We start from the raw sequence: 18,661 nt of genomic DNA, 5'->3' as shown, positions 1-18,661 counted from the left end.
CAGAATAAAATGGGATTCAAACAACATGCTGGACTTCGCTTCATGGTCTTAATACGGAACACAACATGGTGTCAGGAGTAAAGTAACCGGATTGAATCGCTACGAAGTAAGGAATATGGATACTTTGAAGCCACCAGAGAATTTGAAGCTGATCGGCAATGTGGACAGCAGTTGGCGGAACTTTAAGCAACAGTTTCTGCTGTATGTGACGGCCATGGGACTTAATGAGGAGCCAGACAGCAGAGAGGTAGTTGCTGACGATAGCAGGCCCACAAGCCATTGAAGTGTACAACACATTTGTTTTTGATAACCAAGAGGACAAAGACAAGTTGGACAATGTGCTTGATCATTTTGATAGACACTGCTCGCAAAAGAAAAATGAAACATATGAGAGATATGTGTTCCGATCTCGTGTGCAGCATCAACATGAACCGTTTGATGGCTTTCTGACTGATCTAAAGCTGAAAGCTCAGACATGTAACTTTGGCACACTGAAAGACTCCATGATTCGGGATCAGATGGTGTTCGGCGTGGAAGACAAGCGGATCCGAGAACGGCTGTTGAGGGAAGCAGAGCTTACCTTGGAAGGAGCTATAAAGATTTGCCAAGCCAGTGAACTCTCCCGGATGCACCTGAGGACTTTCTACAAAGCAGATGACAACCCAGCCAGCGTCAGTGAAACTGTAGTGGTTGGTGCAGTTTCTGGTAGAGAAAAACATCGCAGAGGGCAACGACCTGTGCAACGCATGGATGATAAGATGTTCGCCTGTAAGACATGTGGTTCTCGACATAATCTGAAACAATGTCCTGCGTGTGGCAAGCAATGTTCTCAGTGTGGAGGAAAAAACCATTTTGCCAAGCAGTGCTTTTCGAAAAGAAAAGGAAGGTCTGTTAATTTGGTTGAAGATACTGATCTGAGTGACACATTTTTTGTTGGTGTGGTGAACTGTGAAAATGAACCACAAGAAACGGTTCATGTTATCCGAGAAGATAAATGGATAGCACCATTGCAAATTAATGGCGCTATTATTCCCATGAAATTGGACACTGGTGCTAAAGCAAACCTGATCAGTATGTCTGATATTAAAACAATGAAAGTCAAGCCAAAAATGGAGAACAAAGTAGTCACACTCAGAGATTATAATGGACAAAGTATTAGATGTTTGGGAACGTGTCGACTGAAAATGACCGTCAAAGGAAAAATACATCATCTATTATTCTCTGTTGTTAGTGATGGTCTGGATTCTCTGTTGGGTGACAAAGCCTGTGAAGATTTGCAGTTGGTGAAAAGAGTGAATCGCATTAATATGACTGTGAGTACACCAAATGACTCTGTTGACTCTATAGTGCAAAACTATGCAGATGTGTTTAAAGGATTTGGTGTGTTACCATTTACATATAATATCCAGTTGAAAGAAAATGCAAAACCAGTAATACATCCAGCTCGAAGAATTCCCGCACCATTAAGAGATGAAGTAAAGAAAGAGCTTGAACGCATGACTATGTTGGGGGTGATTAAAAAAAAATTGAAGAACCAACAGATTGGGTCAGCTCGATGATGTGTGTGAAGAAAAAGAATAGAGAACTGAGATTGTGCATGGATCCAAAGGATTTGAATGAAAACATTATGCGTGAGCATTACCAGATACCTAAACGGGAAGAAATTACTAGTGAAATGACGGGTGCCAAATATTTCACAAAATTAGATGCTTCACAAGGTTTTTGGCAGCTAAAACTTGATGAAAGTAGCAGCAAGTATTGTACTTTCAATACTCCCTTTGGCAGATACTGTTTTTTGAGACTACCATTTGGCATAATCTCAGCATCTGAAAACTTTCACAGAGCAATGGAACAGATTATTGAAGGACTTGAAGGAGTTCGAGTGTATGTTGATGACATCATAATCTGGGGTTCCACTTGTCAAGAGCACAATGAAAGGCTTGCCAGAGTGTTAGATCAAATAAGAAGTCATGGACTAAAACTCAACAAAAGTAAATGTCTTTTTGGAGTTGAGGAAATTGTGTTTTTAGGAGATGAGTTATCGGTACAAGGCATTCAACCAAGTCAGGAGAAAATAAATGCCATACTTAACATGTCAAAACCCAAAGATAAAACTGGAGTGCAGCGTATCATGGGAATGATAAACTTTGTTGGTAAATTTATTCCCAATCTCGCAGCTAGAACGTCCAGTATTAGACAGCTTCTGCGTAAAGAAAATGATCTTCAGTGGACTGACGAACATGATCGTGAATGGGAAAGCCTAAAAAATGTACTGACAACTGCACCTGTGTTGACCTTTTATGATCCAGCAAAGAGTATTAAGGTGTCGACAGATGCTTCCAAGGATGGGCTAGGAGCTGTGTTACTGCAGGCTGAGGGTGAGTTGTGGAAACCAGTTGCTTAGGCATCCAGATCGATGACAGAAGCAGAGTGTCGTTATGCTCAAATTGAAAAGGAATGCCTAGGATTAGTTTTTGGACTGGAGAGGTTTCACAGTTATGTTTATGGCTTACCATCATTCACTGTAGAAACGGATCATCGACCACTTGTGGTAATTGTTAGAAAGAATTTGAATGATATGTCTCCAAGAATTCAACGTATGATGATGAAGCTTCAGAGATATGATTTCAAACTGATATATACACCAGGAAAACTTCTTATTATGGCTGATGCACTGTCACGAGCACCTCTTGAGGATAAAATGAGTACTACTGCAGAAGATGTGGAAAGCTATATAAACATGGTGTGTGCAGCTCTACCTGTATCTAATGCAAAGTTCAGACAGATAGTAGCAGAGACAGCAGCAGATGCAGAGTTACAGCGTGTGATCGATCACATGGAGAATGGATGGCCAGAAGGATCTAGTTCATTGTTCTTCCACATCAGAAGCGAGTTGAGCCATGTGGATGGACTTTTATTAAAACACGGCAAGATATTCTGCGTAGAATACATGAAGGTCATCTTGGTATTGAGAAATGCAAAAGAAGGGCCAGGGAAACTGTCTTTTGGCCAGGAATAAACAGAGACATTGAAAGAGTAATAAGATCATGTGAAACGTGTCAAAAACACAGAAGCAAGCAAACTAAAGAGCCTATGATTATTATGGACATGCCAGTGGCACCATGGCATAAAGTGGGGATGGACTTGTTTCATCTTCAAGGCAAAGATTACTTAGTTGTCATTGACTATTACTCTAACTTTCCTGAGATGGCATTGTTGTCAAGTACATCATCAAATTGTGTGATTACACATGTAAAATCCATTTTTGCCAGGCATGGTATTCCATATGTGGTTGTAAGTGATAATGGACCATGTTTCAGTAGCAGGGAGTGGAAGAAGTTTGTAGATCATTATGGATATGAACACATTACATCAAGCCCCCTGTATCCCCAGTCAAATGGCAAGGCTGAAAAAGGAGTTCATATTCTTAAACAACTACTGAAGAAAGCAGCTGATAGTGGTTCAGATCCTTATCTTGCTTTGCTTATTTATCGAGCGTCACCTCTGGAATGTGGATTATCGCCAGGAGAATTGTTGATGAATAGAAAACTGCGAACTACATTACCATGTTACACAAAAGTGAGAAAGATTCCAAAACTACATCGAAAGCTAAGATCTTTAAAAGCTTAACAAAAACATGTGTATGACAAAACAACCAAGCAGCTTCCGCTTCTCAACAGAAATGACACTGTCAGAATTGAAGATTCTGGAAGATGGATGACTAAAGCTAATGTTCTTAAAGAAGTTGCACCTCAATCTTTTACAGTAAGAACTGAGGAAGGACAAATAATCAGACGTAATAGACGCAGTTTGCTTAAAATACAAGGAACTGTTAAAGAACCAGATGCGGTTAAAGAAAGTGATGGAGGAGATAATATAGTTTGAGTATACAACAAATCAGGTTCTACATCTAAATCCATTTTTCCATCTTCTTCAAATACCAGCACAGAGCTTTCTAGTGAACCTGTCTTAAGAAGATCAACAAGACGGATCAAGAAACCTCAAAGACTGAACTTGACATTTTGAGGAAGAATAATAAGGGAGAAAAATATGTGTACATGTTTGGGATGTTGTGTTTTTCTATTGTTGTGATTTAAAGGTTAATGAGTATGACATGTATTTATTGTAAATGTATATTGTGATATCTTAAAGAAAGGAAGATGTAATGATATGATGATATAACAGTCAATTCCAGTTTAGCCACAAGATGTCAGTATAACTCTTGGTCACATGGTGGAGTAAAAATGTATATAAGTGAAGAAGACTTGATTGTAAACAGGTGTCACACGGCAGAATAAAATGGGATTCAAACTACATGCTGGACTTCTCTTCATGGTCTTAATACGGAACACAACAATGTTGAGCCTCTCCAAACAAAAACAAAAACCCATAGGAGACATTGAAGTAAATGGACAAAAAGTGTCATTTCTCTTTGATTCAGGAGCAGATAAAACAGTACCTAAACAAGAAGTTGCAGGATTTAGAATGTAAAATCAGCAAATGGCCAAGTAAATGTTCAAAGTGTGACGTGTCCTTTATGGTTCAGAGATCCAATCCAATCCAATTTTATTTATGAAGCACTTTACAACAACCTCAGTTCACCAAAGTGCTGTACAAAAAATAAAAACAAAGAAATTTAAAAGAATAAAATACCGGTTAACCGGTCAGAGCGGAAAAGGACCTGTAGTGTATGCACCGCAGTGCCCTGTGAATTTATTAGGAAGAGAAATGATGGCAAAATGACGAATTTCCATAGTACCAACCACTGATGGTGTGGTGGCTGTGGGACCAGATGAAATCTCTCCTGAACAAGTACTAGTCCAACAAGGCACATCTGTGCCTCACTATTACTGGTCATTAGACGTGTCGTCACCCGATATTGCAGGAACGGGGCAACAGCTGTTAGCACTAGCCCAGACAGTACAGGACGAGCCTTACGACATACACAAACCTGAAGAACTTCATGTCACAATTAGGTATAAAGATACACCAGGGCCTGATAAAACATTTGACAAGCAGTTTTCCAAACTAGGTCCGCAAAGAGTGACCATCAGAGCAATCTACACTGATGGCAAGCAAGGGGAAAACAGGTTGCAGTGTACTGATACCTGAAGAGTCAAAACGACTACAATGGAATATGAGCACTCCCCATATGTCCTTAACTAAAGCAAAAGGAGACTCATGGCACGACACAGAACAACTTGTCTCCAGGGGGGAGAGAACACTGGGGTGGAAAGAAAGTCACCAGGGGTGGGAGAGAAATGAGAGTAATGGCCTTCTGAGGAAAAAGTTAGGATGGGTGACCACCCTGACACCTCATATTCATTTGGATGAACAAACTGAATGATATGTGATAGACCTAGCTGATCACCCTGAACTGCAGGATGTGCCTGAAAAGGTCAAAAGGCAAAACAGATGTGGGTTTGATGACAACAGCGCCGCCTGTGTAGCCTAGAAATCTAGACGCCCCCTAGCGACCGCAAATTGAATTTGCTCCGGGGCTAGTCTAGTCACTTGTGGTCGTTTTGTGAGGCTGCAAATCGAAACTTAATCGGGCCAATCAAATGGTGAGGAGCGGGGTACAAGACCTTAGAGCTGTGAATAAAGCGGTGGAAAGCACAGCAGCTCATGTGCCTGAGCCACACACACTGCTAACTCAGCTAAAACCAGATTCACAGCGATAGATTGAGTGATGCATGTTTCTCCACACCAGTGTCCCCTGAGTCACGAGGATGGTTTGGGTTCACGTACAACAACAAAAAGTACACGTGCACACGCCTCCCACAGGGATTCTGTGATAGCCCGGCCATCTTCTCCACTGCCATAAACAACTGTTTGGCAGACTTTCCAATCCCGCCTCGTTCACAGCTGCTTGTGTATGTTGATGACCTTTTGGTAGCAGCAGACACAGAACAACAGTGCAGAGACACCTCAGTCTCACTGCTCAAACACCTTAGCCCACACAGGAAACTAAGTTTCACTCTCAAAACTACAGTGGGTAACTGGGCTGTTCCAACTTCTCTCTGCAGAAATAATAGCTCTTACAGAGGCATGCAAAGTGGCAAAAGGACAACAAGTGACAATACATACAGACAGCCAATATGCATTCTCCACCTTACATTATTTTGCTGCACAGTGGGCTCAGAGGGGAATGAAAACCTCCCCTGGGAAGCCTGTAGAACATGCTTGTTTACTGAAATCACTCCTAACAGCAGTAATGTTGCTACGTAGCATAACCGCATGCAAGTGTGCGGCACGTACCAGAGGTCGCGAACCCGTCACTAAAGGAAATGCATTAGCAGACAAAACCGCCAAAGAAGCAGCAACAGGCTTGCGTGGGAGGCATGTGATGCTCCAAGAGACGACATCAAACCCCCACATTGACCACCAAGTCCTTAAAGACATGCGAACAAACGCTCCAATTGAGCATGTCTTATTTGTTGTAAGCACAACGCTCAGGGCGATGTAAGACCTAAACGTGGTCAGTTCCCGCAAGCTCAACACCCATTTCAACATCTACATATGGACTTTATCGAATTAAACAAATGCCAGAACTACAAGTATTGCCTTGTCCTGATATGCCTTTTTCTAAATGGGTTGAAATAGTTATGAGCAAACAAGCGGACGCTTTGACAGTAGCTAAGGCACTCTGTGAGTCCATAGTACCTCTATATGGCATTCCTGAGAAACTGTATAGTGATAATGGCCCCCACTTTGTCAATGATGTTGTGTCCAGGATGGCACAGCATTTGGGAATGACATTAAAAAAATCATTGTTCTTACCACCCACAAAGTGCTGGGCTGGTGGAAAGAACAAATGGGACAATCAAACTAAGACTCAGGAAAACTATGGAGCAAACGGGGAAAGCATGGCCAGACTGTTTAGACCAGGCATGGACTGGTTATATCAAGTTTTCAAGTTTGCTTGGAGTGAGATTCGGGCGGGGCAGGGGCCGGGCCGTGTGCGCGGGGGGTTTCTTTCGTTTTTTGAGGGGGGCTGGTCCCTTGCAGTATCCCATCGCCATAAACTAGCTACTTAAAGAACAAAGAAATTGTTTTATTTATACCAAAATCACAATATTGCGCCATGATGACTGATATTGGGGGCTCCCATTTAAAGCACAGCCATTTTCACAGTCATGATGGAGGACAGAGTTCCATTCAGAGCCAACGTGTTCCTGGTCTTGGTTTTATTGAGCCCCACCATGGAAAAAACCCTCTCTGCATCAGCATTTCAGTGCGGCAGAACCAGGGCTCTCAAGTCTCACGCAATGAGCGTGAAACACACGCATTTCAACAAGTTCACACGCCACACATGCCATTTCTCACGCTGAGAAATGATCAACTTCATCGCACAGAAATTCTAACGGCCTATACTATAAACGAGTCCATGGCAGGTTACTGTGCGCTCGTACAGCTCAGAATAGCTCTGGTACAGCTAAGCTATTTCAGACCTCACCCGGCAACAAGAAATTCTGTTTTTTGATTGGCTGAGAAATTCTATTTTGTGATTTACCGATGGGTTAGTATAGGCCATTAGAATTTCTGTGCGACGAAGTTGATCATTTCTCAGCGTGAGAAATGGCATGTGTGGCGTGTGAACGTGTGAACTTGTTGAAATTATTTTTCAACAATAAGCCTGCATTTATTTTTGCTATTTTTCAAAAATAAATGCAAATTCAAACGGCCCTTATTTGGTGCAGGGTGGATGGTGGTTGTGTGTGCGAGATGCATATCTGATGCTGCCAGCCAATTGGACAGCGTGTGCGCGCCCATATTCGTGACTGACCATACAACTATAATCAATGCAATTCCAGGTCAACTAAAGATGGGTGCGAGAAGGAAAAGAGATATTCCCGAGTTCAAACCACATGATGATGTATGGGGCTCAGATGTCCCTGATGAACACAAACATTGGTCAACCAGCAACAAAGTCTTGCTTTCTGTCTTTCCCTGGCTGGGAGGGCAAGAATGTGCTCCGTTTGGAAACCATAGACTATAGACTCGGAGCTTTCATTAATCTTACATCAATAGTGCATGAAGGTCCAAACAGAGAAATAAATGCTTTGCGGACAATGGTTCTTCAGAACAGAATGGCTTTAGATCTTCTAACTGCAGCTTCTGGTGGCGTTTGTGTGATGATAAATACTTCATGTTGTACCTACATTCCAGATGAAATCGGAACTAATGTATCCGTAGCTATGCAAGGCCTCCGTAACCTTCAAAAGGTCATAGGTCAAGACAATAATGCTCAGGGTCTTGACTTGATGTCCTGGCTGACTTCAGGACCGTGGTGGCACATCCTAATGTGAATTGCAATACCTGTTCTCTGTGTCATGTTTCTGCTTTGCCTATTTACAATGTGCATTATTCCTGGTCTTAAATCAATGATTAACAATATGATGGCAGGGCTGTTTTCTAGCTATGTCTTACTTGTCCAACATGACCCGGAGGAGCTCAGCAAGGATGCTACAGTCTAAGTGACACCAATACTGGAAACACATTATGTGAATGGTACTAGGTTGATGTTGACTCGTGGTAACTAAAAATGAAAAACAGGAGGGAAATGTTGGAAAACTGTATATAGATTTTCATTTTGAGTAAACAACATTTTATAGACAGACATGTAGTGTGTGAACTCTGCTTAGTGTGATACAAAGTAATGAAAGGGAACCGTGAGAAACAGGGTGCTCACAAGATTGTTTTACGTATGCTGATTGTAACTAAGCTGTGTAATAAAAAGAACTACACGGGGAAAGTCGGATGGAGTCGTTTGAGCAGTGAAGGAATAAGTTCTGTCACTCCGTCCGGCTCCCCTTGCAAGTAAAAATACAATCTTGTGCACCGTGTGTTTTGTTGATCACTGGGGTTGTCTTGAGGGAACTGTGTTGCAGCTGGGTTAACTTTTAGACAAAACAAATGTACAGGAAACAAAGATCACGTAGTCATTCAGCCTGTTTCAGTTCATCAAATTCCACCTGTAGGCCCGTTCAGTGCGTGTGCGCGCGTGTTTCCTGCGCAGTGCGCTTTTAAGGCTCCAGATGTGGTCGGACACTCCGCCCACATCTGGAGCCGTCTAGTCCAGTCTTACTTTCAGTTGCGGGCTTCAGCTCAGGCTTCAGCTCAGGCTTCAGCTCAGGCTTCCAGCTCAGGCTTCAGCTCAGGCTTCCAGCTCAGGCTTCCAGCTCAGGCTTCCAGCTCAGGCTTCCAGCTCAGGCTACCAGCTCAGGCTACCAGCTCAGGCTTCCAGCTCAGGCTTCCAGCTCAGGCTTCCAGCTCCGGGCGGGACCGCCAGCAGAACCATGGCTGTGTTCAGGTACTCCCTGTCGGACTTCCTCTTCGCCTGCTTCGGCCTCCTGCTGCATCTGTTGGACATCGGGCTGGACGTGTGGGCGGCCGTGAACTTCTACCAGGAGGGAGCCTACGCGAGCCTGGCGGTGCTGCTGCTGCTGCTGCTGAGCTCCTCGGTGCTGGTGCAGGTCTTCAGCTGGTTCTGGTACAGCTACGACAACTTCGAGATGCAGACCAAGGTGGAGAAGTGGCTGAGCGGCAGGCTGAAGCTGCTGAAGCTGCTGCATGTGCTGCAGCTGGGGATCTACGTCAGGTGTGATTAATACATTTTTTTATAGTTTATTATTAGGGCTGGGCAAGTTAACTCGTTAATTATTTAACGCCAATAAATATTTTATCGTGCATTAATGCAGCTTTTCTTTTTTTCTTTAAACATTTTTTGGGGGCTTTTGTGCCTTTTTTTAATGGAAAGTTCAGAGAGACAGGAAGCAGGGGGCAGAGAGAGGGAGAACGACACGCAGCACCCCTGTTTTAGTATTTATTTTATTATTGTAAAAGTGTGTCGCTCACAGGCTTTTATTTTGTAAAAATCTGTCGCTCACAGGCTTTTATTTTGTAAAAGTTTGTTGCTCACAGGCTTTTATTTTGTAAAAGTTTGTCGCTCACAGGCTTTTATTTTGTAAAAGTCTGTCACTCACAGGCTTTTATTTTGTAAAAGTCTGTTGCTCACAGGCTTTTATTTTGTAAAAGTTTGTTGCTCACAGGCTTTTATTTTGTAAAAGTTTGTTGCTCACAGGCTTTTATTTTGTAAAAGTCTGTTGCTCACAGGCTTTTATTTTGTAAAAGTTTGTCGCTCACAGGCTTTTATTTTGTAAAAGTCTGTCACTCACAGGCTTTTATTTTGTAAAAGTCTGTCGCTCACAGGCTTTTATTTTGTAAAAGTTTGTTGCTCACAGGCTTTTATTTTGTAAAAGTTTGTTGCTCACAGGCTTTTATTTTGTAAAAGTCTGTCGCTCACAGGCTTTTATTTTGTAAAAGTCTGTCACTCACAGGCTTTTATTTTGTAAAAGTCTGTTGCTCACAGGCTTTTATTTTGTAAAAGTCTGTTGCTCACAGGCTTTTATTTGTAAAAGTCTGTTGCTCACAGGCTTTTATTCTGTAAAAGTCTGCTGCTGTCTGCTGTGGAACAGGAAAAGAAAGTAATCGGCGGATCCACCAAACATGGAGAAGGGTACGGAACTTTTACTCGGCCATTTTCATGTTAAAATTCTTCCAGACGGCGGAGTCGACAGAACCAAAGTCATCTGTAAACACTGCCAAGTTGAATTGTCTTCTCAGCGTAGTAGTTCCAGTCTAAAATATCACTTAAAGGCAAAACACACAACTGATAGCAGCAAGTCATTCAAGGAAACAGACAGTGGAGCGAGGCTTCTACATAAAAACTACAGAAAGATGCTGATGTTAAAAGTGTGTTTGCACAACAAATGTTATGGCACTTTCATTCATATGGCAGCACATTTAAAATAAAGCTAAATGCTAAAAGCTATACACTACTTTTGGATTCATTTTTGGATTCTGCGTACAAATGAGATTAATCGTGATTAATCAGGGAAATCATGTGATTAATTAGATTAAACATTTTAATCGTTGCCCAGCCCTAGATAAAACACTGTCAGGGCTGATTATGTTTAGTTTACAGTGTACAGTTACACTGTCGTAAATACAACACCCTTTCGCTTTCACGTTTGTTGACGAATCGGCGAGGAGTCAGAAGGTGCAAGCTATGTCGACCGAGAAGGTAAGAGTAATCAAATGTACCTGGGAGCGTGAGAGGGGTCTATTTGTTTTTGCGGTAGGTGTGCCAGAAAGCAAGTCGAAGTACTTCCGCTCAGCTCCCGGGCCGCTCCAGCAAAGTTACATAGCGCAGTTATTCCAACTCAGACCCTCGAAGGGCATAGGAGACAGGCCAATCGTAATATTAAAACTCATTCTAGCCGCACAATTTTTTTCAAGCTGTTATTTTAAGGTAGAAATGTTACATAGTATTGCTTTAAGGTCACATACTTTATATAATATATTTAATAAGTTAATAAATTAACAGTTAGAAGAGAGTAGATCACAGAACTGAAAGTATGTAAAAGTATCTGAATATATAAATACAGTAAACTTATTTTTACATTAATTTATCAGAGTTCTGTGTAGTTTTCTATGTACTTTATTTTTTATAGTTTATTATGATATATTATTAGTTTAGTATTATGAGGATCTAATTAATCTCTTAAAGGAGAAAAATGAAATAAATAAAAACAAATATTTCACAAATGGATGAAAAATCATTTTTAATGTTTTCAGTTCTATGAAAATACTGAAATAATAATAAATAAATGAGTCAGAAGCAGGATGAACTCGTTTTCTTTCTCTGAGGAAGTAAAAATCTCGTTATGAGTCACAGCTTCCTGCTTCGACTCCTCTGAGGCAAACATCATGAAGCAATCAGCTGGTTTCTGTCCTCAGGTACGCGGGCGTGTTGGAGACCTCCGTGAGAAGCCTCTGCTCCCCGCAGAGCGACCTGGAGAGCGACCCGGAGAGCGACCCGGAGGGCGACCCGGAGAGCGACCCGGAGGGCGACCCGGAGAGCGACCCAGAGGGCGTGGCGGTGTACCTGAGCCAGGACCTGAGCCTGCTGCTCATCATCGAGACGTTCTCTGAGAGCGCGCCGCAGGTGGTGCTGATGCTCACCGTCATCCTGCAGGAGGACTGGCAGGAGGACCAGCAGGAGGGCTGGCTGGTCCTCTTCACAGGTGCGTTTTCACCCGAATCACTTCGGATCTGAGAGCCGAACCATCTTCAGGCTGTTCGGGACTTCTTCCTCAAACAGTTTCAGTATATTTTTTTATATTTTCAGCGTTTTTCGGGCATTTAAAGTGGCTTTTAAACCGGAAGTCTCACAGCTGATGGTCTAAATTAATTGAATTCCAATTGGTTTGAATTGGATTTTATTATCTAAGTGCCTTGAGATGACATTTGTTGTATTTGGCGCTTTATAAATAAAAATGAATTTAATTGAATTAAAGCAGCAAATGTCATAAATATTTGTTAGTCCAGATCATACAGAGCTCATTAAAAAAGGACCCAACAGACTGCAGGGGGGAAAAACTCCCTTTAAACATCTTTAAAGGGATAGTTTGCCTCTTCTGACATGAAGCTGTGTAACATCCCATATCAGCAGCATCATTTCTGAACATCTTCTTACCCCCTGCTGCGTCCTGTGAGCAGAGTTCCAGCCTCGTTTTGGTGTTGATGAAGGTAGTCCGGCTAGTTGGCTGGGGTTTAAAAAATAAAGCGTTTTGCTTCTCAGAACAATATGCGTTCAGCAGAGTAATACATTTGCATCACAAAATGGTTCTCCAGGAAAAAGTCAGAGCTCACAATCGCTTGGCCCTATTTTCTCTCCCTTCGTATCACTGCCTGCTGCCGCCTGTTGCGCTGTTTGCTGCTCGGTCTGCACACTTAGTTTAAGAATAAAATGTTTTCATCTCAAATTTACAGCACTGTAAATTCAGTGTAATTTTTATTTAGCTCTTTGCAAAAATATTCTGCTTCTTTTTTTTAATTATTATTTTAGGTTCTCATGTTCTAAAGCGTTTTAAAAAGAGCAGCTTTAAAATGATATGCGTTCAAAATCATGCTCGGTCTGCGCAGCAGGCAGTGATACGAAGGGAGAGAAAATAGGGCCAAGAGATTGTGAGGTCTGACTTTTTCCTGGAGAACCATTTTGTGATGCAAATGTATTACTCTGTTGAACGCATATTGTTCTGAGAAGCAAAAGGCTTTATTTTTTAAACCCCAGCCAACTAGCCGGACTACCTTCATCAACACCAAAACTCAGCTGGAACTCTGCTCACAGGACGCAGCAGGGGGTAAGAAGATGTTCAGAAATGATGCTGTTGATATGGGATGTCATACAGCTTCATCAAATCAAATCAAATTTATCTGTAGCACATTTCATGTACAGAGCAATTCAAAGTGCTTCACATAAAATAAAAGCATTGCAGCAGGGAGTGGAAGAAGCATTAAAAATACACAAAAGAATATAAAGAAAAACAAATAAAATCATTTAAATGAATTTAAAACCAGCAACAGTCCAGATAAGTTCAAAGATATCGTGCAGATTTCATGCATAGACACATGAGAACAGAAATGTTTTTAACCTGGATTTAAAAATGTCTCCATTTGGTGAAAGTTTAATCTCCACTGGCTGTTTGTTCCACTTGTTTGCAGCATAACAGCTAAATGCTGCTTCTCCATGTTTAGTCTGGACTCTGGACTGGACCAGCTGACCTGAGTCCTTGGATCTAAGAGCTCTGCTGGCTTTATATTCTCTGAACAGATCACAGATGCATTCTGGGCCTAAACACTGCCCCTCCAAAAATAAGAAAAACAACAAATAAAAGACGTTTCTGCTTGAAATAAGCAAAAAAATCTGCCAGTAGAACTAGTGAAAATCAGCTTGTCAAGATTTCTTGAAATAAAATGTGATATTTAGGACTTTTGAGATAAAAGTGATCTTGAAATTAGCTTAAAAAGCTCTTCAAATGTAAAAAAAAAAAGCTTGTTTCATATGAAATCCGACTCAAAACAATTTGTTTTCAAGACTTTTTCATTTAACAAGATATTCCAGATGTATTGTATTAAAACAAGTCCCTATATCTGGCTGAAATGGTGCTTGTTAGGCAGTTGTGTCTGATATTAAGTGTAATGAGATACTCAATGAGACAAATATACTTGGTAAGACTTTGATTTTTTTCCAGTGAAACGTTCTGGGATTTGTAAACCATCAGCAGGCTTTTAAAATCAATGTCAAGAGGCGAACTATCCCTTTAAAGTGAGGTTTCTCTGAATGCTCTCATGCCGCCTCTCCTCCTCCTCAGTGCTGAAGGCCGTGGGCTCGGTGGCGGCCGTGGCCTTGGCCCTCAGCGTGACCACCCACCACCGCAACATGCGCTACTTCCTGCCGGACGGGGCCCAGCGGCGGCGGCTGGGCTCCTCGGTGGTCTACTTCCTGTGCAACCTGCTGCTCCTCTCGTCCCGCCTGCTCGCCCTGGCGCTCTTCGCCTCGGTGCTGCCCTGCTTCATCTTCATTCACTTCGTCTGCTCCTGGCTGGTGTTCTTCTTCTGCGCCTGGCGCTTCGGGACGGAGTTCATGGAGAGCGCGGGCGGCGAGTGGACCTACCGAGCCACGGTGGCGCTCATCTGGTACTTCGACTGGTTCAACATGACGAAGGTGAGCACGAGGAGGCTGACGCAGCTGTACCACGGGTGCGTGCTGCTGGACGTCTCCGTCCTCTGCGGCGTGTGGTGCTGGGAGATGGCCACCGACCCGCCGCGCTTCGCCATCCCGCCGCTGTACGCCAGGGTCACCGCCGCCGGCGTGGTCGCGCTGTACGTCCTCGGCCTGCTGCTGAAGGTGGTGTATTACATGTGCTTCCACCCGAACCTTCCACCCGAGGAGCAGCTGAGGGGGGGCAGGTGGGAGAGGCTGCAGGGCGATGAGATTGACGGGTTACAGGCTGACTGTGATGTCACAGACCGCAGCATGTCAGCTGCCTGCAACAGGAGGATGAAAAAGGTGGCCGAGAACTTCTACTCCTGAATCAGAGGCCATGTTCGAAACCGCATACTACATACTACATACTCATCGATCAAACAGTATGCAGAGCGTTTACCCACAATGCATCTCGCTCCTGCCCGAGCCGAAATCAGCCGGCCTGAAGCTGATTTCCCTTAAGCTCTAAACTCTGTAAACTTTAGCAACATTTGAAACATTTTCAGGTGAGAAAGTAGTCGTTTAGATCCCCAACGTGTTGAAAACCTGACAAAATACTGGCTATTTACAATTTTGTTCCCACGAATTCGGCGCTACTAAAGCTAGCCGCAGTGAGCAACGCACTTCCTGTTATTTTCACAAAATAAAATACCCGTTGCCTTTTATCACAGGGAAAGCCATTACCATACAATTGGTGCTTTTGTTTTGAAAACAGGAAGTGAACCTACCCTCGTTGTAGCTAGCTTGAAACTGCCGTTTTGACAGGAAATGACGATCGGCGACGTCACGTTACGTTGCATCTTGGGTAGTTTGAGTATGAGTAGTAACCTCATTATGCATACCCAACATTTAGGAGAATCTAGGATGCATCCGGGAAAATAGTCAGTATGAGTAGTAGAAGTATGCGGTTTCGAGTCACTAATGTAGATTATTTTTTTAATTCTGATGTTAAACTGTACAGATGAGGAGAACTCATCCAAACGCTGTGATGTGAGTCTGTACGTCGGATCGGAACCTTCCCGAAGGATCGGAACCTTCCCGAAGGATCGGAACCTTTAGTTAGTAGTAGTATTATTATTGTTGTTTTATTGTTGTTAATTCAATCATTGTAAATATTTAAAAAAAAATGTTGAGCTACTTGACGAATTTGAATTTCCCCCATTGGGGGATAAATAAAGTATTTTTCTATTCTTCTATTCTATTCTATTTTTTCCGAAGGATCGGATCCTTTCCGAAGGATCGGAACCTTTCCTGAAGGATCGGAACCTTTCCTGAAGGATCGGATCCTTTCCGAAGGATCGGAACTTTTCCGAAGGATCGGATCCTTTCCTGAAGGATCGGATCCTTTCCGAAGGATCGGAACCTTTCCGAAGGATCGGAACCTTTCCTGAAGGATCGGATCCTTTCCTGAAGGATCGGATCCTTTCCGAAGGATCGGAACCTTTCCTGAAGGATCGGATCCTTTCCGAAGGATCGGAACCTTTCCGAAGGATCGAATCCTTTCCTGAAGGAAATTCAAGGCTTTAATCTGTCTTTTTGCACAAAGTGCAATAGGCTTGGTATTTATTGTTCGCGACGGGCTTAAGCCAATTCTTAAATGCACCGTCTTCTAGCCATAACACGTTAAATGTGCACTTTCCCATTGTGATACGCCGATAGGTTCACTAATCCACTAAGACAGTAAAAGCTAAGACACAATACGAGCCAGGCTAAGTAGACCTTACAGCCATAGACCAAGGCTACATGATCAGAACACCGGCAGTGAAGCTCTGAAGTTCGCGCGGGTTTCTATGGAAGTGCTACACTGGCGCATGGATCTTGAAGTTCACGCGATACCACCCAGATTCCTCAGGCAGAACTGCAACAGTAGCCTAGCTTGCTAATTTGCTAGGCTACTGCAACAGGCGAAACGAATGAATTCCGCCACCAGCGTATGGGCTCGAGGTGGAGAGGCGATGGTAGAACTAATGAATGAACGAGCATATAAATTTAAGACGTGGCGAAATGTAATTTATGACCTTGTATGGAAAATCTGGATGTTTTTATGACTTTTTATGGCCTAAAATTCTTCTTATTAAATTTATGACGTTTTATGACTTTTTATGACTCCGCGGAAACCCTGTATATGCTGTATTATCGGGTAAAGGTTGTTTTTTTAAGGGTTTCCTTCCTCTGCTGGAGTCTGACTGCAGGAAAGAAGGGAAGCCGAGTCAACAGGTGAACAAGCCTTCCAGCTTCACCACATTCCTGAAACCAATCCGGGGATTTATTCTCCCAACCTCGTGTTTTTATAATTGTATTTTTTCCTACCAACTTTACAGTAAAAATAAAAACGCTGAAACTTGTGTCAGAAACTTTTTTTAAATGTATTTACATGGTGCCGAAGGTGTCGGATACACAGGATCACGTTCGGGCTCCACGCCGCCTCACAATGAGATGAAGTACAGAAACAAATGCACAACAAGTGGGTAAATGTTACAGTTTTTTGGCATTAAATGCAAACAGGACACGGATCCTGACCACAGACATGCAGACACAGTGAGGAACATTCAGCTTCTCTTCATGTCGGCGGCTCGAACGCTCAGAGTTAAAGCTGCAAATCAACCCAATAAACCTGCTGAACCGCTGCAGGACTCAGGACTTCATGTGTGGAGAAACTAATGTCAAAGCTTTTAAAGTGAACAGCTTTCTCCCTCCTCTGGTCTCTGGAGGAAAGACGAGGCTGCCGGCCACGTTTTAAAGCTCATTATCTGCAGAGAACGAAGCTCTTTCTGTGGGGACACGTTAATATATCCGCTGTACTTCAGCTGGTCAAACCCCTGAGAAGCAGCTCAGGAGCAGAAGTTTACTAAACCTAAAGTTCCACATCCTCCCAGACTGCAGCAGTTAAAGAGGAGGCAGTCGCTCTGGAGCTCACCGAGGTTTTACTAAACCTAAAGTTCCACATCCTCCCAGACTGCAGCAGTTAGAGAGGAGGCAGTCGCTCTGGAGCTCACAGAGGTTTTACTAAACCTAAAGTTCCACATCCTGCCAGACTGCAGCAGTTAGAGAGGAGGCAGTCGCTCTGGAGCTCACCGAGGTTTTACTAAACCTAAAGTTCCACATCCTCCCAGGCTGCAGCAGTTAAAGAGGAGGCCGATGGCGCCGAGTCGTGCAGCGGTTCAGCCGTTAGCAGCTCCTCCCCTCAGCGTTCCGACCCGCCGCCGGTTCAGTTAAATGATTGTCACGCTTCACAGCAACTAAACAAAAGAACTAAAAACATCCAACTGCAAACCAGAACCTTCTTTGGGTCTATAAACGACGGCGTCCCGCCCCCGACGGGGCGAGCTCTGAACCACAGTGCAGACAGAACAGTCAAAATCAGAAGCGGAATAAAAAAATATATCGAGTTAAAAAAAAGTAAAGTAACACTTTGGATAATACAGCGATACACGAGTCGAACAGAAAGGTTCCCTTTAGAGTATGAAGGTTAAAGGCACGGTATAAATAAGCACAACGTAATTACACATTCGTAACGGTCCAGCTGCACGTGTGGAGATCTTCACCCGGCTCAGAGACGCTCGCTCAGACGTCAAACCTCCACCGCTCCCTCCGCCCGCAACCAAGCCTCCAATCTGCAGCCGTTCTATCCATCGAGTCGTTTCTTTAAAGCTAAACTACGGTGGCCGACACGTTCAAACGCTGAAACAAATCCAACAGTAAAATGCTGCAAGAGAAAAATGCGGCAATGACGACCGGAGCACACGCGCTGCAAACCCCAAAACACAACGGAAGTTCGCCAGGCCACTAGGGGGTCTCCACCTGGGGGAGATCGACCATATTAATGAAAGAGAAGAAAGTCAAAGGGTACGTTAACATTTATGTCTTTTTTAAACACTTGGCCGTAATCTTTTACCTTATTATAGCGACATAACTCCGCTGCTCTTCTATAATAAGGTAAAAGATTACGGCCAAGTGTTTAAAAAAGACATGAGGACAACGTACCCTTTGACTTTCTTCTCTTTCATTAATATGGTCGATCTCCCCCAGGTGGAGACCCCCTAG

The 18,661-nt window shown here is 43.2% G+C and overlaps 1 protein-coding gene across 1 annotated transcript; it reads left to right on the top strand.

Annotated features, from left to right (window-relative positions):
* The first annotated feature begins 9,302 nt into the window (after positions 1–9,302).
* Positions 9,303–14,944, top strand: LOC142368196 (XK-related protein 8-like). The gene is made up of 3 exons (XM_075450333.1): positions 9,303–9,604; positions 11,806–12,047; positions 14,202–14,944. The coding sequence occupies exons 1-3, from the start codon at positions 9,303–9,305 to the stop codon at positions 14,942–14,944; spliced, it is 1,287 nt and encodes a 428-aa protein (XP_075306448.1).
* Positions 14,945–18,661: the final 3,717 nt, after the last annotated feature.

This window comes from Odontesthes bonariensis, chromosome 18, assembly GCF_027942865.1.
Source record: "Odontesthes bonariensis isolate fOdoBon6 chromosome 18, fOdoBon6.hap1, whole genome shotgun sequence".
NCBI classification, from domain to species: domain Eukaryota; kingdom Metazoa; phylum Chordata; class Actinopteri; order Atheriniformes; family Atherinopsidae; genus Odontesthes; species Odontesthes bonariensis.
Note: the sequence above shows the minus strand (reverse complement) of the source record. Positions and strands in the feature narration are given on the sequence as shown.

Coding starts and splice junctions, on each gene's coding strand:
- LOC142368196 (XM_075450333.1), top strand. CDS start 9,303: ATGGCTGTGTTCAGGTACTCCCTGTCGGACTTCCTCTTCGCCTGCTTC. Junction 9,605..11,805: donor CAGCTGGGGATCTACGTCAG/GTGTGATTAATA, acceptor TTCTGTCCTCAG/GTACGCGGGCGTGTTGGAGA. Junction 12,048..14,201: donor CACCGTCATCCTGCAGGAGG/ACTGGCAGGAGG, acceptor GAATGCTCTCAT/GCCGCCTCTCCTCCTCCTCA.